A 23,860-nucleotide genomic window follows, 5' to 3' on the forward strand; every position below is an offset into this window, starting at 1 on the left:
ACAGTTAACTTGTCTAGGAACACAGTTAACTTGTCTAGAAACACAGTTGTCTTGGAACACAGTTAAGTTATTTGGGAGCACAGTTAACTTGTCTAGGAACACAGTTAACTTGTCTAGGAACACAGTTAATTTGTCTAGGAACACAGTTGTCTAGGAACACAGTTAAGTTGTCTGTGAACACAGTTAACTTGTCTAGGAACATAGCTAAGTTGTTTGGGAACAAAGTTAACTTGTCTAGGAACACAGTTAACTTGTCTAGAAACACAGTTGTCTAGGAACACAGTTCAGTTGTTTGGGAACACAGTTAACTTGTCTAGGAACACAGTACATAGTTAAGTTATCTAGGAACACAGTTAACTTGTTTGTGAACACAGTTAACTTGTCTAGGAAAGCCTGAGAGTCGACTCTAGGTGAGCAGGGGTCGACTCGTGCTGTTAAGGGGTCGACTCCAGGTCTGTGAACACAGTTAAGTTGTCTGTGAACATAGTTAACTTGTCTAGGAACACAGTTAACTTTGTTTTTATTTTTATTTTATTTTATTTTCTTCTTTTTCTTTCATTTTCTTTTTTTTCTTTTCTTTTTCTCTTTTTTTTTCTTCTCTTCTTCCCTTCTCCTTCTTTCTTCTTCCTTCTCCTCTCGCGAGGCCGGCAGCTACGGAAGGGGGTCGGACGGTGGCGGCCGCAGGATGGGGCCACCGGGGGGGGGCAGCGGCTCCTCTTCTTTGGCACGTCCCCACCGTGGGGGCGGAGGTATTTCCGGCGGCGCGGAAGGGGGCAGCGGGTGCGGGAGGGGGCGGGCGGCGGGCGCGGCGGCAGGCGCGGGAGGGGGTGGGCCGTGGCCGGCGGCTGCCTTTTTCTTCTCCTTCTTCGGTGGGAATGGGAGAGGCGGGGGCATTTTTGTCCCATAAAGCAATGTTAAAATATATATGGACCGGTTGTTAACAACCGGTCAACAGGGATTTAATGTTAAAGTTCGGTCAATAAATGGACCGCTGAGCAAGTTCCCCAATTTTTTTTCAAACCCCTCGAGTCAACCGAATCGAAGTAACGAGTCACGGAGCTAAAACTCATGCCATTCTACTGATGCCAACCTTCTCTAAAATCCAGACTCTCCTCCACTCTCTCAAGCCTTTACCTCCTCCCCTGTTTCGCCCACTCCGCGTCCACTCGCTCTCCCCCCGGGAGGTGTTCAACCACAACCTCCGGATCGGAGAGCTGGGCCGTGCCGGCAGGCTTGTAGATGCCCGCCAACTCTTCGACCAAATGCCCAGCCGAGATGTTGTCTCATGGAACGCAATCCTCACTGCATATTGGCAGAACCACGACATGGAGGAGTCGAAGCGGATCTTCGATTCGATGCTGGAGAGGAACATCGTCTCCTGGAATTCTATGATTGCCGGCTGCCTCGAGAATGGGAAGCCCGATGAGGCTTTCGGCTACTTCGTGAAGATGCCTGAGAGGAACGTAGCTTCCTGGAATGCGATGATCTCTGGGTTCGTGAGGTATGATCGGTTCGAGGAAGCTGAGAGGTTGTTTCAGGAGATGCCCGTGAAGAATGTGATATCTTATACCGCAATGCTTGACGGGTTTGCTCGGAATGGGGAGATCGAACAAGCTCGTGATCTGTTTGATAAGATGCCGAAGAGGAATGTAGTTTCCTGGGCTGCGATGATAAGTGGGTATGTGGAGAATGGAATGTTTGAGGAGGCGAGGAGTCTGTTTGACCTGATGCCTGAGAAGAATGTGGTTGCCTTCACAGCGATGATCACAGGGTACTGTAAGGAGGGGAATGTGGAGAAGGCGAGGAGTATTTTTGATGGGATTCAGCATAAGGATCTCATTTCGTGGAATGCCATGATAGCTGGTACACTATAGAAGATTTTTTATTTGATCTTCTGACAATAGTGTTATAGGGTAGACTGAAGAGAAATAACAAATATAAATTAGAAATATTGGCTGAAAAAAGATTTAACCACTGTCAGCCTGACATTTTGCTTGATTTAATCATTCTCATAAGGCTCAGAACACTATATTTTTAACTGCCAACATAATCATTGAAATTTTGAAACTGATTATCCTATACAGATCTAGCACCAATCTTATTTCAAGAGATGGCATTTTATCATGTATTTGTTTTTCTTTGGTCATTAGTCTTTTTAAGAAAATCAAATGTAGCCCTTTCGAATTCTAGGTGGGTTAAAGACTGTCATTTAGGTACTAGCAATTCTGAGATGAACAAGCTGTCAGATGTGTCAATTTCAGTGGAATTGAGAAATGGTTATGACTGAAATATCAGAAATTCAACTAGCGAGCATTATCATAAGTACTTTGAGCTGGCTTTGTAAGTTATTCTTCACATTTATGCGGATATTGTGCTACTACATTTGTTGTGCTTTTTTTGGAATTTTTTCCATAAAAACTTTGTTCGCATTATGCTAGCTCTTACCTTCCGCATGAACTGAACCTCTCTCCAAATAGTAGTTTCCTCAATTTTGGTTGTGCATGTGCACCATCATCTTATTTGATTCTCCAGAACTTTTGTCCTCACTTTAACTTTCATGCTTCCTCTAGAACCCATGTTTTGAACTCCAATTCCTAGCGCACTACTTGCTTGCATCGACATTGTCTTCTCTACCAAGCTGATATGCGAGATTAATTGCCTTTATTACCCAAAATTCCAAGTATACTACATGTTGCGATCTTATATTTTTTCCATTTTGTCTCCAGAGGATGCATAAATTAGTCATCTGCAGTAGTAAACAATAGATCAAAGCATGCAGCATACGCTTTATAGCAGAATTTCCCTTACGCTGTCATGACTCAATAAATCAAGCATTTTGTCTTATTCATTTGACACTATAGCTCATTTAGATTGATTTCCTTTTTTTTTCTGTTTTAATATTCTGCAGGATATGTGCATAATGGGAATAGTGAGGAAGCACTGAAGCTTCACATCACAATGCTGGAATTGGGCATGAAACCAGATCATGCAACCCTTATTGCCATACTAACAGCATGTTCTGCTCTTGCATTGCTACAACGAGGAAGGCAAATTCATGCAGTTGCCATCAAAACCAAGCTGGAATCTAACATATCACTGAGTAATGCTTTGATAACCATGTATAGTAAATGCGGTAGCATTGTGGAATCAGAGTTAGTCTTTCAAAAGTTCCAAAACCGAGACCTGGTCTCCTGGAACACCATGATTGCAGCATATGCACAGCATGGGCATTACCAGAAAGTTGTTTCTTTATTCTGTGACATGGAAGCAAATGGATTTACACCAAATGGCATTTCATTCCTCAGTCTCTTATCTGTGTGTGGGCATGTAGGTAAGGTGGACGAGAGTATAACTTGGTTCAATTTAATGGTTTCCAGATATGGTGTATCTCCAAGGGCTGAACATTATGCTTGCCTTGTGGATATACTAAGTCGAGGAGGACAATTGAAGAAAGCTTGTGATTTCATCAGAGAGATGCCATTTGAAGCAGAGAGTACTGTTTGGGGTGCTTTGCTTGGGGCATGCCAAATGTATTCAAGTATAAAGTTAGGGGAATTGGCTGCTAAGAAGCTTGTCCAGTTGGATTCCCAAAACTCAGGGGCCTATGTGATGTTATCAAACATGTATGCAGCAGCTGGCATGTGGAAGGAAGTTACTAGGGTGAGGATTTTGATGAAGGAACAAGGAGTCAAAAAACAACCAGGGTACAGTTGGACTGAGATTGGTGACAAAGTGCATGTGTTTTTGGTGGGTGATGCATCACATCCAGATATTGGTAAGATTCTTGCTGAGCTTGGAAGGATTTGCTTGCACATGAAATTTCTCGATGATGAAGCTGACGTATATTAGAGTTGATTCATTTATAAGGATATTAGCTTTTCCTCAAGTATAGGCATCATCTGACGCATCTTTGCTCCCAAGAGTTACCTTATAGTACTATAAGTTAAATTCCATACAGTGGTCGCAGAATGATGTTAAGTGATATTTTCATATTTTTGTGATCTGACAGTGTAGCCAATAAAGTAAAATATTTCTTCAGGGAAAAAGGTGTTTTATATCTTTCTTATTGTTCTGACTGAAATGAGGGCTTTGTTTTCCTGTTTGGACAGACATCTAGCCACCAAAATTTGAGGACTAGTCTAGAAAGAAAGAATAGCTCTTTAAAACTTCAGACAAGGTCATTGAACATCGATTATTGGCTTTATACCATGAAAGAACTTTAAAGCTTAAGAGACGAAGCCAAGAGCTACTTAGTTTTCAATTTTGGAACATCAACTGGGCGGTTCTAAGGATGGTGCCATCGATTGAATGGTAAACTTGTTGAAGTTGCTTTTTAAGCCTAAAGAGCAGTTGTTATAGGAAAGATCAACAAATTGGATGATAGTCCTGTAAGATGGTCACAGGCTTGAGTTCAGCAGAAACAGAGACTCACAGAAATTAGTAAGTTTGGTTGCTGAACTCGATGCAAGAAAAAGGAAAAAAACATGCCCTCAAAATAAACATCAAGGAAAGCAGAAGCACCTTCGGCTTAGCATTATTCTCATGGATTCTTTCTCCAAGTAAAGATTATTATATTGGAGACTGCTGGTTCTGGTTTGGAGCTTGAGAAGAAAAGTGGATGACTAAATTCTGATGGGAAGCCAGATTTCAAAGAAATAGGAAACTATGAGATGTTTCATGATATATTTAAGTTTGAACATACTGAACCTTGAGAGACAAATAATGAAGAACGAGACCTGCAGTCAGCACCAAATAGATGGGATAAAGCTTGTCAGTTAAGTTGACACTATTATATACTAGAGAAAAAGTGACACACAAATAACAAGAATATATCCAAGAGAATATTCTTTCCAGTAGCACTGTAAACTGAAAAGTCTACCATAAGCATGTGAAGCAGAAATTCATATGTAGTTTCACAAACCATATAAATGTTGAAATCTTGGCAATATATTAGGATTATAACCTCAGTTAATTACTTATCCATAATATTTGTTGCAACCGTACCATGATGTTCATGATTCCAGAGTGGGGGAAATTGTAGTATAGTTAAATTCTCCCTTTCTTTGATTCTGTTTTTACAGCTCAGTATCAGATCTAGACTTTGTGTCGTTGACAACAATATAGAATACCTCATCCAGACCAACTCTCTCTTCTCTTTCTAATTGACGATCTGTTACAATTACAGGTTACAATTACATCCAAGGACTTAAATACTCCTGTGAACTGTGCTTATTGATCACAATTACAGTTGTTTTAGCTGATCCGAAACTGATTTCTATAAATAAAAGTGAGTGTCAACAATCTTGAAAACTAAACAAGTAAAATGCTGCTAGAATTCTGGGCTGCACATCGATTTAGCAGAGGCGGGAAACCAATGTAATAGTAGAACTTCAGCCTGGACTTGCACCAGAGAGGTCTCATTAATACTAAACTGATTGCTGAAATATATTTCATGTATCATCATAAACATACTGCTAGCTTAAAATATAAGGAATATCCATAAATTTCAGGTTTACTCAGTGACTGTGTTTGCAATAAGACAGGTAAATCTTTCTTGCTTCTACTTCAGTTGCTGTTGCATGTTAGATCAGGAAGAAATCCAATCAGGAGTATGTAAAGTTATCATTAGGAGTATGTAAAGTTATCTAGTCTTTACACTTTCAAGGTACACCTCTGTGAGGAGACTCTTTACAAAGTCCAGTTCATTCACAGCTTCACTGCGATTTAACCTCGAAGATAAGAAAGCAAAATAACTTATTTGCTTGCTTATTAATTTTCCATCTCTTTCCTTTTGAACTTTGTATCAGGCTTCAATTTGGCATGTGCTTGTACATATCGCAAGCTTCCAAGCCCCCTGAATCTTTTTGAGGTTCATATTGATACATAAATATCATGATGTTGTGCTTCTCCAACTGGATGTGATTTATCTCACAACCTTGAAATCATGGGTTTTGTTGTCAAACAGTAAAAACCTTGTTTTCAATTTAAAATAGTAAAACTTGTTATCAGAACAACAAAGCTATGTAAAAATTATTCTTTCTTGAGAAACAATTCACCCAAATCACAAAGGACAATCAAGGGTTGGTATAACAGTGAAGGTTCAGACCGCATATTAACTAACCAATATTATCCAAATCTTGTAATAATCTTTTTTTTTTTTGGACAACTGCCACTGAAAGACATCCAGATCTGCAGAAACAGCTTCTCCTATTGGACTGCACCTGAAAACTTGTAAGCCAGACAGCACGAGCGATTGCTTTTTTAAGTAATTACACATATAGATAACTGAAAGGCAAAGCAGTACTTTAGGAGAATTAGAAAAAACTAAGGTTATATGTCTTGCATAACATTTAGGCTGATGATTATTAACTATGGATAATGTACAATCAATGTCACAAAGATAATAAATTCACACTGCATATCAAATAAGATCTCTTTACTGATTCTATTCAAACCGTGTATACTACAGCTGTGGTTTCTTGCAAAAATGAAGAAGTTACTGCCGGCTATACTTTTGTCTTATTTTCAAAACTTAATTAAAACAAAGAACTCAGAATGACAAGATACAAAGAAGATAAGTTTATGAAAATACTGTGGAGAAATAAATTCTACTTGTGGGAGGTCTTTCTCCTCAGCATGTCTCCAAATCTTCTAAGGATAGCCTTTTTCTTCTGCTTCACAGGCGGATGCTCCATGCCATCTAATTGAAGCCCATCCAGATAATCAAAATCATCATCCGTGACAATTGAGGAAGCAGCCCTCCTGTCAGAGACATTGCTGAGTGATGCAAACCTCCGATCCTTCTGCTCCGGGGACCCCGCCATATCAAATACAGACCCCTTTAACTTTGCTGGCTCTCCAATTGAATGCCTATGCCTATTTTGAAGTTGTGGACGCTCACCGTTCCATCGACCAGATGGAAATCTGTAAATTCCTGTAGTGCATTTACTATCATTGGTGGATTCCTTCGGCTGTGCTAATGATCCAGTCTCAGACAAAGTGACGGTTTTGCTTGAGTCCCCAGTTGATGTTGCAGCAAGCAAAGTCTTCAGTTCCTTAACACTATCTAGGGCTGCAGCTTCGCTAACCTTAAGGCATTCATATTCTTGCCTTATGCTCTGAAAGGCATTTTCCTTCTCCGACAAGAGGTCCTTAAGCTGGGAATTCTCATTCCTGGCAATCTCTAGTGCTTCTTTGACAACAGTAGCTTCATTAACGGATTGTTTTAGTATATCCCTCAACTTAAAATTTTCTTCTCTTGCAGCCCGTTGTGAATCACTTAATTTACTGTTTTCCTGATGCAATTTACTAATCTCCTCTTCAGACATCTTCATACAACTTATAAACCCGTTCTCTTTCACATTCCAGGCAGCAGTTGACTCCTCCAATTCCAACTTCAACTTTTCAGATTCTTCGGATGCCAGCCGAAACTTCTCTTCCATACTCTCCAACAAAGTTTTCGAGCGTTCAGCTTCTGCTCTCACATTCTCCAACTCAGACTTGGTTTTTGAGAACCTCTCCTTCACCTGATTAGCCTCCGTAGTTACTTCTTTAAGGGCAATTGCTAAATCATCCATGGCCCTCTTGCTCTTGTCTTCTGCTTCCATGGCTAACTTAAGCTCGTTCCTGAGCTTCCTTATTTCCTCTTCAGCACGAACGACATCCGATGGACCATTTTTCTCCAGATGCCTCCCTAAATGCCTACCGCTTCGGCTAGCCGAGACTGCAGAACCCTCCAAGCTTTTCATGCCCTCTTTAAGGGACCTTATCTCAAGGTTGGCTTCCTCGAGCGATATCTTCGTCTGTTCAAGCTGCTTCGTTTGGGACACCAGCGATTCGAGCATCTTCCTTTCCGAATCCTTTGCTTTCTCCACTTCTTTCTCTAACATCTCCACTCTACTCTTACCCAGACCCTCATTTCCATTCATTTGAGACGGCATCCTCTTCTTCATTTCAGCAAGCTCTTGGAGGGCCCGGGACTTCTCCTCCTTCTCCTTCTTCAGTTCCTCCTGTAGCCGACTCAGTTGCTGCGGCGTCTCTGAAACTTTAACGGTTCGTTTCTACATATGATCAAATAAAATCACAAAAGACCAGCATGATCAGTATCCAATCGGTTTCGATAAATGGAGGACAGGCTAGAATCCATAGAAATCTGTACCTCCGGCAAAGATGCGGCCTTCGTCGAGGGCTTTCGATCTAAAACCTTGGACGACTTCGAGTCCGAGGAATCCGATGAAGCAGGCCCTCCTTTGCTTGATTTGGATGGAGAAGTCTTGGAATTGGGGCTAGAAGGGGGGTTCTTTTGCGCCATTCCAGAGGACCCAGATCTTAAACAACCAATAATCAAACAAGAACAGATAACAACGAGCCATAAAACATCCGTAAAAGATCAAAAACCATAAAACCTAGTTCTCGAACACGGTAATTCGATCAACACCAGATCAAAGGTGGTATTTTACCTGGACCTCAAAGCTTGCATCTTGGGAGAAGCCAGATACAGCAACCTCTTAAACCGCTCTCTTTTTTCCAGAAACTCAACAATCTAGAGAGGAAAAAAAGGAAGAAAAATCCGAAAAAAATCAGGTAAACAAATCCCAAACAGCCGTTGCGAAAGAACCGATAGGCCGAAAGAGAGATCGAAGGAGATCTCGTCGTGCGTTACCTGGAATCGGGATTTGCAGGATCATCGATCCATCGCACGAGGTCTTCTATATTTAACAAGCGAAGGAGGGGTGCTTTGGAACTTGGAAGTATAAAATGGAAGTTAAAAAAAAAAAAAAAGAGGCGTTTTCTTGGTGCTCCGCCCTCTCGGTCTCTGCTTTATCTCTAGTCGTTGGCGAATTCACGAGGAGGAGTTGAAAGGGTCCGCAAATGGCGTTCGAAAAGCCGTCCCGAAGGAGGGAACCGGTTGGGTTCTTCAGTCAACCGTTGATCAGGTGGGGCCCACCCATTTGACGGACACGATATTTTAGAAGCACTAAGCCGCGGCCACATTTAAAGTCAGAGGGTTGAGGATTGGGTGATTTCGTCAACCATTATTCAACCTCCATGGTGTTATCGTTCTACATGTATCGTTTGGTACAGTGGCCTGGGTTGCTACTTGTTGGCTCCAATGATGGTAGAGAAATGATGATGGTGATGAGAAGGAGGAATTTTGATTGGATTGCTTCATATTTAAGTAGATAATTATCTTCAAAGGATCTTTATTGGAAGATTGTTTTTCTAACTTAATGATTTCAGTAAACTAGGGACGGATTAGCTGTAAGAACTCATGTAGCAGTATGATGTTGCCATCCTAGTTAAGCTCCGGCCTGACTTGGTTGCTACTTGGTTGGCTTCAATGATGGTAGAGAAATCATGATGGTGGTGAGAAGGAGGATTTCTGATTGAATTGCTTCATATTTAAGTAGATAGTTATCTTCAAAGGATCTTTATGGGAAGATTTTTCTTCTAACTTAATGATTTAAGTGAACTGGGGATGGATTAGGTGTAAGAACTCATGCAGCAGTATGATGTTGCCATCTTAGTTAAACTCTGGATACTGATAAGCCGTTATGGCAGCACAGGTTTGATCTATTAAGAAATTGTCGTCCTCAGATAATGCCTCTTGACTGCACCCGATGTGCCGAATTCTAGCAGATATAAAACCGGTGGATCGAAGCTGCATCCATTGACTCCTCGAAAGAGAAAAAAGAAAATCAAGAGCAATTAGGGCGATCAACTCCTGTATCCCACTGATCTGGTCTCAGAAAAATTCTGTGGCCCTCCATGAGGATTGGTGATGAAGCTTTATCCCAGGTAATTTACAACATATTTAGGCAGAGCAAGAAAAGTAGCACAACGAGACTGCAAATATTAAAGGCGTAAGCTTAACATATCAAAATGTTTCTGGAACCTAGATTTCCTTTTTCCACATCAGATCAAATGTATCTTCGACCTCTCATTCGCAAATTTTAAATCAAAAAGCGTAGAGTGCAATCTCGTTAGTGTTGTTTCCTGTCGGCCTTTTTGTTTTAAAAATTTTTTTATAAGCCTTGATCTTATCACCTTTTAGTTTTAATCGATCTCCTGAATCAGTTTGTGGATCAGCTTCGGAGTGGCCCCCCTCCTCCCACTGGATGCGATTTATCTTGCAGGACTAATATGGGTTGTGATTTGTGCTTACACGAATCATGAGAGGGATGAATTGCCATCCGCTGATCTCGCAGGTTTATGCAATTTTGCAAGGTAAATCATATATATTTTTAAAGAACTATGTAGGTAATGAATTACAGAGCAATAGTAGAGCCCTTTCTCAAATTCTCACAATCCCTAAAACTCTAATAAAAGTGAGATTTGAACTCAAATCCTTAATACAATTATTGGATTATCAATAAAATTTTACGGCAAGATAAGCTGCCATATTTATGATTGGATGGAATCTTCAACCTATGGGGAAATGGGGGATGGTAGCCAGATTGGAGACTTGGTTCGAATCTAGCCTAACCCAGCCATCTAGGTTGGAGTGTATGAATGAAGGCTAATGTCAAATATTTACAAAAAATTAAATAGGTCAAGCATGATGATTCAACTTGAAATAAAAATGAAATTAGACTCCCAATCTCTCATTGATCGGTAGTAGAGCTAAAAATAGGTCGAATATTATCCTATCATATCCATGTCCTATTTAATTTAGATAGAAATCTTTGTATACAATTGGATCTGAATATGGATCCGGATATGTACTTATAAATTGGGATATATGGTATAAAAAAAAAAAATCCAAAAACCACCTATATCAATTAGACTCCCTAACTTTTTTTGGTTGAGAGAAGGATTGAAAACGAGCTGGATATTATCCAACCATATAATTTCTTATAATTATTGTCCAACGACATCCACTTTCGATCGATTCAGATAGGAATTCTTACGCCTGAATGGATCTATATATGGATCCAGATATATGGTTATAAATTTTGGGATATCTAGTATAAAAAAATCTAAAAACCATTTGTATCCTTCAATCCATTTTGATCTAGATAGGGATCGAAAGTCCCTATGCATAAAACGCAAGGGTTCGAACTATTTACCAGCCATAGCCACTTAACTACTGTAACAACATCTGATTTTGTTACATAATCATGATTTATTATATTTTTCCAAAACTTATAGGATTATTATTATATATATATATTTGAAATATATCATGATTTTATATCAAAATTTTAATAATTAAATCTTTTCAAAAAATCAATCCTTTTCCCTTTGATTAAAAAATAAAAATGAATAACTTCATTTTATTCTTTACAATATTTTTGAAATATTTTTCTTCAAAATATTTAAAAGTATCAATAATTCAACATATTCCTATATTTGTATATATTTTTTACAAGTTCTTTAAAAATGGACAATCCATTATTTCCTTTATTTATCCTGCAACTAAAAAGTAACAACAGTATCTAATGTATAAAATTTTTAATATTTTTATATTACATATTTACATAGATAATTTTAATATTTAATATATTTTTAATGAAAATTCAGTTGGATTGGTGACTCAGATCTTGGGCCAAAACAATCTTTATACAAGTTTAAAAACTAGTGTTTGACCATTATCTGGTTACTATGCCTCACACGCAAATTTGACAGTGGATTTCTGTTTTGGGAGAAATCTAGACAGTAAATTTTGTTTTCATTCTTTTATGATTATACGATTTATGTTAATTATTATTATTAAATTGTCTGATTAATATCTTATTTATATTCATATTGAGATAAAAAGTGATGAATGTAATTAATATATGGCTGGTAGAAATATGCATATACTTAATATATAAATATAACTAATATATGAGTTGTATACATATCCGTTTAGAATAAATATAAATACTAATTTTGGCATCCAATTTATATATATATACACACACACACATATATGATATATCTATATTCATATTTATTACAAAAATATAGATACAAATATGAATATCCAATCTGTGTCCTTTGCAACCGAGACCTCATTTCAACAATTACTACTTTTGCAACCAAGTTTATAACCATCTCACCTTGTCCAAACTATTTGAAATTGGTATTACAAACCCTCATTAACCAAGCATTTATATTTAGAAACACCTCTTATGATATTTCAAGTTCTTTTATTTACTTTCTATTAAATTTTTGCAATGTTATCTTGGATATTTTCTTTCTTTTTTTGATATTCTTTAGCACAAACTAAATACCTTACTTATTGGAGCTTTTTTGAATTTTCCTGTACATCAAAATTTTCATATACATGCCCATTAACTTTCTCCATCACTATATTCTTCATTTGTCCAACTTCTACAACTCCAAAAATTCATTTCTCAATTTATCATTCTAAATATGCCCACACAACTAGAGCTAATGATGAGCCAAGCCTCAGACCTAAATTATATTTATTGCCTATTAAAATTTAGTATTTTCTGTGCCAAGCCCGGCACATGATCAGCTAGCTCTACATACAACCTATTTTAACATGCTTGCTCTGTATACAACCTATTTTAACATGCTTAGTTTTCCCGCACTTGACTTAATTCCCGAGCCCACTTTATTACCCAACATTCTAAGTCATATAACTCTGCATCTTATTATTATTCCATAATTCTTCTTTAAGTCCCCATATTAGTACAATTAGAATGTAGAATAAAAATAGCTAGACCCATGTTCAGATTTGAAAGTTACATACTTATCAAAAGACACATACTTAACTACCAAAAAAATAAATAAATTCATGTTTGGTCCAAACAAGAATAAATGTAGGTCAGATATTAGTGGAAAAGAAAAAAAAAGTTATTACCAAAATGATTCACTAAAATCTCTAAATGAGTTCACATATCTATATAGATTTCATTGATTTCTGAAAATTGGATAATTTTTTTTCCAATAAGCTTTATATTTTCTATGTTCTCTTGAGAAGATTAGTCAGGCTCTTCCAGATTAGAATACACTGCTCAAAGCAGACGATTTTTCTAGCCGACTGCCCTTTGCCAAGACTGCCAAATTTGCTGGTTGGCCTTCCTCAGACAAAAAGCCTAGTCGCAATAAACATGAGTGAGAATAGACATGAAAATGTGAGAATAGAACTACTGTGCTCTGAGAAATGCCTCATATTTTCTAGCCACTAGGATTTGCTACTTAATATAATCATATCCATGTCATGAATTCAAATTGTTTACATTTAATCAAGATGTGTAACTTGAATCATGTCTACGAAACATGGACAAAACACAGTAGCTGATTCAATGCATCCAGCTCTCTTTACCTTGCTTGTTCATGCATACCATATATTGATCAGCAACATGCTAGTTCATGAACACTATATTGATAAGATGACACATGAATCTGTATTCAGAGTAAGCATACTAATGGAGCTTTCTTAGACATAACCGAAGGACCCCATCTCATTAACATTTCAAACACACAAATGGGAAGACAACAAATCTTTTGGGCAATTATCATCCTATCCGTTGACATTTCATGAAGAGCATTCACCTCAGTAACAGTAACACAATAATATAGCAAAAGCTGAAAACTGTAGAATTTGCAAGCATCTAAGATAAGGCTCCCCATTTTGTAAGAAATACAACCATTTGATCCCCTACAAGACAGGAACTTTTAACGTCAAACACTCAATAGCATAATTTTAGCATTAAAACATAACTGCAGCAGACCTTCTAATTGGAAGAAGAAAATAAAGAAGAAAAAAGAAAAGGAGAAAAGATGCCAACAAGAAGAGGCACACAAAATAAAGGATTTTCTAGATCACAAGCCAGAAAAAAAACAGACTTGGTACTGAAAATGATAGACAATCGGCAAGCTGAAACACCTAAAAATCACCAAGGGCAGCCGAGAACTAGAATTATTTTTCTCAGCTACTGCTCATCATCATTTTTGGTTGTTTCTTTGATATCGTCTGCCCCATCATCCTGTAGATGATACACAAATAACATTAATCTTGATTCCTCACAAGACAGATTAAGATATGGCAGGTAGAAATTTGAGAATGTCTATCAGCACATGTGAAACACCTGCATATCAGAAGTCCACAAGGTCAGGTTGTCACGGAGAAGCTGCATGATTAGAGTGCTATCCTTGTACGATTCCTCTCCAAGAGTATCCAGCTCAGCAATTGCTTCATCAAAAGCCTGAAAACAGAAATGAGAAACTGAGCTCAATAATTTTCATATATAAAAAAGCAATCAGTATACACTGTAATCATCCCTCTGAATGTTTAGGTTTCTTGGAGCAAGAGTTAGATGAAGTAGAAGAAATGACAGAAACCCTAACAATGGGAAGGTCCTTTCTATCTGAGCCTAATAACAAATAACAGTAAAAAGGAAGACCCTTAGAATGTAGAATTAAAAGAGCAAAACCGGATAAGAGGCCATAGCCTCACAAGGTCATTTGGAACTCAGAACAGTTACATGGGCCAAAAATAAAGCAGAAATGCTACATAACACCTCAATCACATAACAGCAGCTCATCTGTCAAATTTTTGGACAAAATCAAATCTGCAGAAGTATAATGACAGGCGAAGGATACAATCACAGCCAAGAAGATCACATTTAACTTAGCCATTTACCATCCAAAAAGCACATCAAATTAAATAAAATTGTATAGAATGTACATCCTTTAAAACAAAATGAAATCGGTGATAAACCATCATATAGAAATTGTTGCACAAGAGGCATCCCAACAGTTGAGACCTTTGGTGGGTCAGCGACCTAAATTAATGGAGTGATCCTCCATATTGTAATTCAATAGAAACAGACAATTAGATAGATCAAACAACATTGTACTGTCTTCTAACAGAAAACACAGAACAGGACTCAACTGGAAGCTTCATATTTTGTAATAGTTGAAACTGAGAAAACAGCAACCTTTAGGAAATGTAACAAGACTGTGTACACTACAGCACACTTACATATATCTTCAAGGGGTGTCTGGGCATCCGGGAATGGCATGCACATAGAGCACAAAAGTAACTGGTTCCTACACTTTTAGCTAAGATATCGAAAAGCATCAAAAGAGGGAAGAAACATGATAGATTTCGAAAGACTACAGATGAGCAAAAATTAGGATATCGTGACAACATCTCCGAAAAGGATGAGGTTGGAGATGATGAGTATCTCCATCAGCTGATCTTGTGGTAAAAATCTAGTGGTTTGGGCAACCTATCTATGTGCCACATTGGCCCACTCAAACAACCTTGAGAGATAAAAATTTCAGAATGACTTCTAGACAGTTAAATAATCATGGAATGGCTGGTGGCACATTTTAGAAATAAGTAACTCAAGCTAAATTTCCATGAAATTTTGTAAAGCGACAAAACTGAAATAAACATAGCCTTTACATGACGTCCTACTAGATATCCCCACCCAAGTATTATATCGAGTAATGAATTTTAAATGGCCAACTCTATCAACCCCCTAAAAAAGAGAGAAAACAAACAGCACTGCTGACACGCCATGTGGGACTAGGGGGTCAATTCTTTATAGTACAACACCACTGCAAATTGCATCAATTCCCTAGTGCATTCCAATCATGCAGAGGTTTTTTATGGTAATAGTTTGGGCCTCATATCAATTTTCTATATTATCTCCTAAGCATTCATTAATAATGATTCCCCACTAATTGATGCTATATCCTTTAGCTAAATTGAAAAATTTATAATTGAATCAATATCATATATATAAATAAGTTGTAGTCATGGAGCTATGCAAAACAGCTTAGAAGTTTAGAATCGAATGGAGTCTAAACCCAAGAACGAAAACGCTCCCAATTCCGATCAACCGAACAACTAATCAAAGCACAAGGCGAAAAAAGAACCCTAAGATATAATTCATTTCTACGAATCGAAAGCTAAACACCAGGAGCTATCTGCTTACCTGCTTGGCGAGAGTGCAAGCCCTGTCAGGCGAATTCAAGATCTCGTAGTAGAAGACCGAGAAGTTGAGCGCCAGCCCCAGCCGGATCGGATGCGTCGGTGCCAGTTCCGCCGACGCTATATCCTGCCATATCCAACATCCAGATCAACATCCCAAACCCTAATCAAATCCACCATCAATTCCTAAAAGAACCAAAATTTTTCGATCTGTTCTGAAACCCTAACCCTAGCAACATCAGATCTGATCGGATAGAAATGGGATGAGGACCTGAGCGGCCTTGTAGGCGTTGAGGGTGTTCTCGGCGGCGTCCTTGCGCTCGGATCCGGTCTTGAACTCGGCGAGGTAGCGGTAGTAGTCGCCCTTCATCTTGAGGTAGAAGACTTTGGAGTCGGCGACGGCTGCGGAGGGGACGAGGCGAGAATCCAAAAGCTTAAGGATCCCGTCGCATATTTTGGTGAGCTCGGCCTCGATCCGGGCCCGATAATCGTGGATGGCGGCGACGTGGTCCTGGTTGCCGCGGCTCTCCTCCTTCTGCTCGATGGACGATACGATCCGCCACGAGGCCCGGCGGGCGCCGATGACGTTCTTGTACGCGACCGAGAGGAGGTTGCGCTCCTCCACCGTGAGCTCCTCCCCATCCGCCGTCGCCGCCGTGACCTTCTCCATGAACTCCACCATCTCCTCGTATCGCTCCGCCTGCTCCGCCAGTTTCGCCATGTACACGTTCTCCTCCCTCGTCGCCGCTGCCGCCACCTCCACCGCCGCCATCGCCGTCGCACCACCGCCGGAGCTCGATGCCAAGAGAGAGAAGAATTGGCGTAGAAATGGATGAAGGAGCGAAGAAAAAAATGGCAGAAAGAGAGCGAGAGAATAGAGGGAAAGCAGCCAAGGAGGTGGCTTTAATTATTAAGAATTAATTAAGGGCGATTTTTGGTTTAATTAAATTAATAATTCTTATTCTGATTCTTATTTTTAATTAATATAAATATGAGCGGCGGCGAGTCGTTATCCCAACAGAGGGAGATAATCCCAAATTGGCGTACAGAAGAAGTATGCGAACGCACGGATATGTTAATTCAAATGGTTCTACTTAGATATATGGGTATTTTTTTTTCCAAAATACCGATCTAGTACTGATACACTCAAAAAAAATAGACAACAACAAATTTCGAAAGACCCTTAGCAACTGTGCTGGTCTAAAGAACACCATTAAAGTGATCCATCGCAAAGAAAGCCATTTAGTTCGCAACATCATTCGTCTCCATGTAGATGCGCTTTACATCAGAAAAGACGTATCTTCTCGCCAAACTTCAAATATTCGAAGTAAGAAATAGTATAATCTTACGTGGCCTAATATTAAGCGAGAGTTCAAGCGAGCTAAAAAATAAATCTATGAAAAATTATTAAAGGTTTCATGCTATGTTTACCCAAGAATCCAACTAAAAAGGGGTGTAAACCTAGTTTTAGTGTCACACATAACAGGGAGGTGGTAGATAGGTGCTTGAATGCTAACTCTGCCCCTCATGATTTAGGAAATATCTTGAGTCGAACCTTTTTTTAAAGAGGTCTCGAAGGAGAAGAAATATTTTTTATAGGAGTACTTGTCAAATAAGAAATAAAGGAATGATATGCTTGCATCTGTGGATATATATTTATTATAATTTTTTATAAAATAATTAAACCCTTGTCAACTTGATCAACATTTCAAAAAGAGAAACAAGAAAATCTTGCTATAGTAAGAATAATTGCTTCTATTTTTAATTGTGCATTGAAATAGCGTCCTAATAGGATGATTTTTATTGAAACTTAGAACTTTAACAAAATTTCTAGCAATCTTTATATTTTAGCACTCTTCTTAGCTCTATCAGGTTCCTTCCTATAACTATGCTACATCAAGAGAGAGAGTGAGAAAAGAGATACTATCCAACTATATATTATCTTTTTTGCTTCTTTTAAGGAGAAAAGATCTATAATTATATATATCTTCTTGATAATTACTTGATTATAGCTGGGTCTAGTGTGGATTTTAAGTTGGACCAACTCAATATTTCTTGAATGCACTCAATTCTATTGACAAATATTTATTCCCGTCTAGCACTTTTAAATTTAGACAGAGATTGAATTTAACCCTACAAGAGATGGGAATGGATTTATTCTCATGTTGAGCATTTTTGAGACGGATCAAATCTATGCTGAATTTCTATCAAGATACAATTAAAATATAAAAATTCATAAATAAAATACTTCCAATATTGTCAGTGGCACAAACCAAGTTAAGATTAAAGAAGCAAAGAATCCAACATTGCAATATTTAAATGTTTTAAAATTAAAAGAGTTTATGAGCACATAAAAAGTAAAAAGATAGGGCGGGGGGAGATAAATTTATGAATTAGAGTTGTAATTTGAGATTTGAAAGAGAATACACCCAAAAACTAAGTAGGTAATGCTTGGGGCAAAAATTGACTCGGACACACCGATGAAGGTCAACTGTCGGTTGATTTTAGAGCTAAAAATAACCCTTATTAGATTTCTTCAAGCTAGCTCGATGTCGATGCAACATACATTCAATCATACCCAATCAGACTTAAAGGGGCTCGACTTTCACCAACAAAGATTAATTAGAAAGGCTAGGTTCAGTCACTTGTAAACTATACAGGACCCAACTACAAAGCTTGTTTGAATGCTTCACTAGTTAGTGTGGAATTAATTAGGTTGTTACTGGTAAAGGTAAAAAGGAAACACAGAATATAAAAAACTTATATGTATATATATATACTTCAAAAAAAAAGGAAAAAGAAGCCCTAGCATCAAAAATTTAATGAAGTTAGGAGGAAATATAAAAGCTCAACTAAAAAAATAACATTATTATAAATGTAGATAATCTAGGTCAGTTGAGAAGACCTAACTTGACTTGTCTGCACCTTTATTCTCAATGATCAAATGACTAATTGGGCACTTCATGTGAATCTAGATTTCTTTATGGGCAGAGACTCTGAAGAGTCTACTTTTTTCTCTTATAGATAGATTAAACATGGAAGTCAGGGGTTTTTGTGACTCTGTGAGCCGAAACCTTTGTCTAGCGAAAGCAAACCACTGCAATTCATCATTCGCACTTTCTACGGAGACTAAGCTGCAGACAAGTTGCGCCACTTTTCATAAAGGAATAACAGCTAGCTTGGCCTGCCATCCCATGGGAAATATGGCCACTTTTTACCACCCTCCTCACCCTTCTTTTTTAAAACTTTGGGCACACCATATGTATGAGGACCCATGCGGACGTGTGTTTAGTCCCACATCGGTTATTCACCGGGTAGATCTTGGGTATTTATACAGGATCAAGGAACTCAAATAGTACCTTCCGGCTAGCCATTTTGGGTGAGATCCTGAGTTGTTACAAATGGTATCAGAGCGGACCCGGCCCATAACCTATGTGGACTAGGGGACACTGCAGCACGGATCTATTGGGGCCGACTATGGGCCAATCGTGGTGTTTGTGATTAGATTTGAATAGATATGAACTCTTAGCCTGACGAGGACATCAGGGCTTGAACGGGGGGAGTATTTGAGGATCCGTGCGGGCGTGTGTTTAGTCCCACATCGGTTATTCGCTGGGTAGATCTTGAGTACTTATACAGGATCAAGGAACCCAAATAATAACTTCCGACTAGCCATTTTGGGTGAGGTCCTGGATTGTTACAATATGTATACGTTGGCCTATCTGAAGTCGGTGTACCTCATGAACTGCCCCTACTTAGGGAACTTGGCCTCCTAAATTTTGTAATGCATGATTGATGGCTTTCTGAAATGTCATGCAATCTTAAAGCTACAACAAATTGGGTTATTATTATTATTATTATTCAAGAAAAAACGTAGGTGTATCATCTGCCACCCATGAATTGAATGCAGAACCTTCCTCCTCCCATGTTAAGAAGAGGTGCAACTACTAGACTATAGCAAGTTTGTCACCATTACCAAGCTTAGTTCTCATTCTTTTCCATAAATGAAGACACATTGTTAACTCAAAAATACCAAGACTCCGATTACCTGAATTCTAACTACAGGTGTACTTGGAGAAAGGAGAAAGTGTACTTGGAGAGGGCTAAAGCATTTACCAGCTTTTGTTCCATAATGCTGCCAAGCTTGAGGCCTATGATCAAGTTAATGGCAGTAAGAATGCTTACTCTCTATTCCAGGGTCTGGCAGGTGTAGCTTGCTTTGGTTTGACTTAATTGTTATTAGAGAGTGCTAGGTTTCCATGATTTGGGCTATGAAATTTTCGATAAGGAGCGTGTTTTGTATATATTTCTCTAATTACACGTAACTTTGAGTTTGTATCATGAGAATTTGTTAATGGCAACATCTTGGTGAGCTCATGTCCATGGCCGATGGTATGGTTGTCTACGATGACCTATGTGGTTACCGTCTAGTGAGGGGAAAGTAATAATTTATTCCTCGATTTAATTCCTTTTGCCTTTATATCGCCCATACGATAGGTACAAACAAACGTTGCATTGGCCCAGCAAATCGAGCAGTGAATCAAGGGGTGATCTTTAGCATTGTCCTATTCAATCTAAATTCAAATCAAATCGATATTTTACTAACCTAATCTTGACCTAGTTGAGTAGCATATAGGTCTAGCCTGATTGATTTTGGGTTAACTTGCCAAAGTTGCACCACCTACTAGGTTAAGCTAGCTTATCTAGTAGAAGTTTTGTAACAAATCAGGTACTTGTTCGATTTGAGTTACACCTTAGCTAACACTCGTACTTAGTTTTTAGGATTATCCGCAAATATTAATATCAATGATATAGCTAACATAAAGTCATCGTCATAATGTCTAAGAGTTTGGTCATGATATTGGAGATCCATTGATGTTTGCATGAGGAAGTCCAAGTGAAGAGCCTAAAGACAGATATTGCTTCTTTTCCTTGTTCATATAAAATTCATAGAGGGTTGGGTTGGGAACAATTGGTCACCAATATCATTCAAAAGGTGTTTCAAGATCTATGACCAATTGCATTCATATATAGGATTTCAACTCAAGACATGTTGCAAGTATCTTCCATTTGCTTTAGTGAGAATTTCTACTTTTAGCCCGTAATATTGTGAATTGTTTCTTCTTGGATTTCATATTATAATTGTAATTCCAATCAACTTCTCCAATTTCCTCAAGGTTTAACTCATGATTTGATTCTCTATTCATGCATAAAACAAAATAATCGAAATGCAAAGCTAAGCTTAAGATCACTTCCTTTGTTCAATTTTAACTGGCTAATTGCTTGGTTACGTCAATTTCACTATATTATAATTACATTTAGTTCTCTACTTTCTTCCAGACTCCAAGCTAATTATGTTTCTTAAATCATTCTTAGAACAAAATAGTTGCAACGCTAGCTAAGTTTAGGATCACCTCTTGAATTTTTGACTTTATTTGCTCAATATTAATCAGTTCCAACTAATTAAGCTTATATAATAATATTTTTAGTATTTTTTTTCCAAAATTTAATTTAAAGAGAGTTTTCGAGAAGAGAAAGATCAAACCTTCAAAAATCTAATAAAGACAACTGTATTTATAGAGCAAAGCTCCTGCATCCTTGATTTAGACCGCCCAACTAAAAAATAACTAGCACTCAATGGAATAACAACTAGTAGATTGAACCAACCAAGTTTTCATGCAAATATGGTAATCTAATAAGAGTAAAATAGGTAAAACCAGGTGATAAAACAAAAATCATAAAGTGATAGAATGGGTTAAACAAGCAGGCACATGGTGACTAGCTTATGGCAAGAGTACATGCCTGCATGTGCCATGAGATGGCAATCTCATGGCCACATGTGGCTAACCTCATCAAGTCATACCACATCATGTATCATGCACCATGCTCACACATGATGTCACCATAGAATTTAAAATTTCTAATATATATATATATAGAAACTATAAAATATACCAAGATTAATAATGATTTCTAACAATATCAACTAATAATTACAAGCATAATATGGAATGTGCTTTGCATCTAACGATATATGTGCACAGTATTTATTTCAACCAATACTTTGGCCATGAAAAGAACCATGAATTTCCTTGAGAAATAGAGGTTAGTATATTATTAGAGTCCCATGAGCGTTACTAACTCATAATAACAATATCAACTCATAATTACATGAAAAATATGGAATGTGATTTGCATATATCATGTCCAGGAGTGCATAATGCTGATTTCAACCAATACTTTGGCCAAGAAGAGAACCATGATCTGGTTGAGAAATAGAGGTTACATTCCTTACAGTCCCATGGATGTTACTATATTTGCTAAGACTTCAAAATATATCCACTAATAATAACAGGGATAAATATGCGTACTATATCCATTAGTGCATAATTACGATTTCAATTAATGTTTTGGCCAAGAGGAGAGATGGAGAGGTAGAGGTTAAGTACATTCCTCTCAGTCTCTTGGGTGCACCACTCAATGCCTATCCAAATAGACTAATACCACCATACTTAGCCCCTAGAAAAAAATCACCTTAATCAGGAGCATAAAAAAATACACTTATGAGCACGTCCACACGTTGTCATGGCCCAATAAAAACCAGAAACACGTAAGAGAAGTATGAGCAGAATCTAAGTGAACTTGACCTTTTTAAGGGCACCTTTCATTAGTCAACTCCGTGATCGATCAAGCAACCAAAACCTCCAACATAACTAAATTCTATTACGTACTGTCAAAAAAAGAAAAAAAAAAAGAAGCTGCTACCAAGTCAAATGCGTGCTTGTTTAATCAAAACTAGCAGAGTCCACGGAACCGCACGGTGCATGGATTTTTTTTTTTTTTTTTTAATTAAGACATCCACAGATTGTAAAGTTGGAACCATCGTTTTCCTGACATTTTCTACAAAAAGTCCGACATCTAGTTTTTCCCATTGCGCAGCCAAGTCCAGATGCCGAACGCTCCATTTCCCACGTCACCAACCAAGGATTTCAGCCAATGGATCCCCGAGATCCGGCGTAAACGGACACCCAAATCTATGGGTTCCCTATTATTTAATTGGAAACATCTCGGCCATTCAAAACACGAGGCCGGCGTACGTTCCCAAACTAGTGGATCCGGATGAAACCGCCATCGTGGCCGGATCTCGGGGTTAACATGGTTAATGAGATCCATTAAATGGACGGTCGTGATTTGAAGGGGGACGCGGGTCCCACCAAACCGGTGGTCCATGGGGCCGCTGAAATCAGCTAAGCAGCTTGGTGGATTCCCGGATGCCGCCGCCGCCGTTTCAACACCCCCCGCCAACCAAACTGGTTTACGGTCACCTATCGTAAGCTTACCCCAATTTTTCTGCCCTACTCCTAAATGGTCCAATTTGTTGGCTAAGCCATTCGCCGATTAGGGTCCTGTTGCTGCAAACTGGACAGTCTGGACCCGGGGGTGACCATGGACCGAGGAGGAGAAGCTCCGGCAGGGGATGCGGCGGCGGATAGCTTTCTTCGGAGGACCTGCAAGAAGCCGGTGGCTGGAGGATCCGGCGCCGGCCCTCCGTGCTTAAATCAAAGGGAGGTTTTTTATGGAGCAAGCAGATAGATTACGTAAAACAAAGGATCCCCTTTGAAAAGAAAGAAGTCCCCTTTTTATAAAGGGGGTGTAGGGGTTAATTGTGACCGGACGTGACTGTGCGAATTAATGAGTTATCGTAGTGATTGGACGTGATCGTGTGAATTAATGCGTTACCGTAGACGGGTCGAGATTTTAGGTTGGCTGACGGTCCGTTGAGATTGTGCGCATTTAATCGTTGACAGTTGTTGAGGAGGAGATCGCGGAATTGGACCTCGGATGAGGAGGAAGGGGACTTGATTTTCGGTGGAGTGGAGGGGTCTGCTTTTTCCTTTGACGGGGTCTTCTTTGAGCTTGAGGTCGATCGGGCTCAACTTAGCCGAGATCAAAGCTGCA

The 23,860-nt window shown here is 38.6% G+C and overlaps 3 protein-coding genes across 3 annotated transcripts; 1 reads left to right on the forward strand and 2 right to left on the reverse strand.

The window, feature by feature from the left end:
- The first annotated feature begins 975 nt into the window (after window positions 1-975).
- LOC103707958 (putative pentatricopeptide repeat-containing protein At3g23330) lies at window positions 976-6,978 on the forward strand. The gene is made up of 3 exons (XM_008792696.6): window positions 976-1,863; window positions 2,909-3,775; window positions 6,683-6,978. Exons 1-3 carry the CDS (start codon window positions 1,083-1,085, stop codon window positions 6,706-6,708), a joined length of 1,674 nt encoding a protein of 557 aa, XP_008790918.1. The 5' UTR covers window positions 976-1,082; the 3' UTR covers window positions 6,709-6,978.
- Window positions 6,422-8,888, reverse strand: LOC103707959 (uncharacterized). The gene is made up of 4 exons (XM_008792697.5): window positions 8,663-8,888; window positions 8,460-8,542; window positions 8,159-8,327; window positions 6,422-8,060 (listed from the first exon to the last, which is right to left on the reverse strand). The coding sequence occupies exons 2-4, from the start codon at window positions 8,477-8,479 to the stop codon at window positions 6,609-6,611; spliced, it is 1,641 nt and encodes a 546-aa protein (XP_008790919.1). The 5' UTR covers window positions 8,480-8,542; window positions 8,663-8,888; the 3' UTR covers window positions 6,422-6,608.
- Window positions 8,889-13,533: 4,645 nt separating this feature from the next.
- Window positions 13,534-16,787, reverse strand: LOC103707957 (14-3-3-like protein B). Its single transcript, XM_008792695.5, has 4 exons — window positions 16,173-16,787; window positions 15,906-16,028; window positions 14,046-14,162; window positions 13,534-13,943 (listed from the first exon to the last, which is right to left on the reverse strand). The coding sequence occupies exons 1-4, from the start codon at window positions 16,671-16,673 to the stop codon at window positions 13,890-13,892; spliced, it is 795 nt and encodes a 264-aa protein (XP_008790917.1). The 5' UTR covers window positions 16,674-16,787; the 3' UTR covers window positions 13,534-13,889.
- Between the last annotated feature and the right edge of the window lie 7,073 nt (window positions 16,788-23,860).

Source organism: Phoenix dactylifera, chromosome 15 (genome assembly GCF_051530095.1).
Source record: "Phoenix dactylifera cultivar Ajwa chromosome 15, Ajwa_hap1_PhDact_Kaust_v1.1, whole genome shotgun sequence".
NCBI classification, from domain to species: domain Eukaryota; kingdom Viridiplantae; phylum Streptophyta; class Magnoliopsida; order Arecales; family Arecaceae; genus Phoenix; species Phoenix dactylifera.

Coding starts and splice junctions, on each gene's coding strand:
- LOC103707958 (XM_008792696.6), top strand. CDS start 1,083: ATGCCAACCTTCTCTAAAATCCAGACTCTCCTCCACTCTCTCAAGCCT. Junction 1,864..2,908: donor GTGGAATGCCATGATAGCTG/GTACACTATAGA, acceptor AATATTCTGCAG/GATATGTGCATAATGGGAAT. Junction 3,776..6,682: donor TGCATCACATCCAGATATTG/GTAAGATTCTTG, acceptor TCTGCTTCACAG/GCGGATGCTCCATGCCATCT.
- LOC103707959 (XM_008792697.5), bottom strand. CDS start 8,479: ATGCAAGCTTTGAGGTCCAG. Junction 8,328..8,459: donor ATGCAAGCTTTGAGGTCCAG/GTAAAATACCAC, acceptor TGGTTGTTTAAG/ATCTGGGTCCTCTGGAATGG. Junction 8,061..8,158: donor AGGCCGCATCTTTGCCGGAG/GTACAGATTTCT, acceptor GATCATATGTAG/AAACGAACCGTTAAAGTTTC.
- LOC103707957 (XM_008792695.5), bottom strand. CDS start 16,673: ATGGCGGCGGTGGAGGTGGCGGCAGCGGCGACGAGGGAGGAGAACGTG. Junction 14,163..15,905: donor CTTGCACTCTCGCCAAGCAG/GTAAGCAGATAG, acceptor TTCTGTTTTCAG/GCTTTTGATGAAGCAATTGC. Junction 13,944..14,045: donor TGTGGACTTCTGATATGCAG/GTGTTTCACATG, acceptor TATCATCTACAG/GATGATGGGGCAGACGATAT.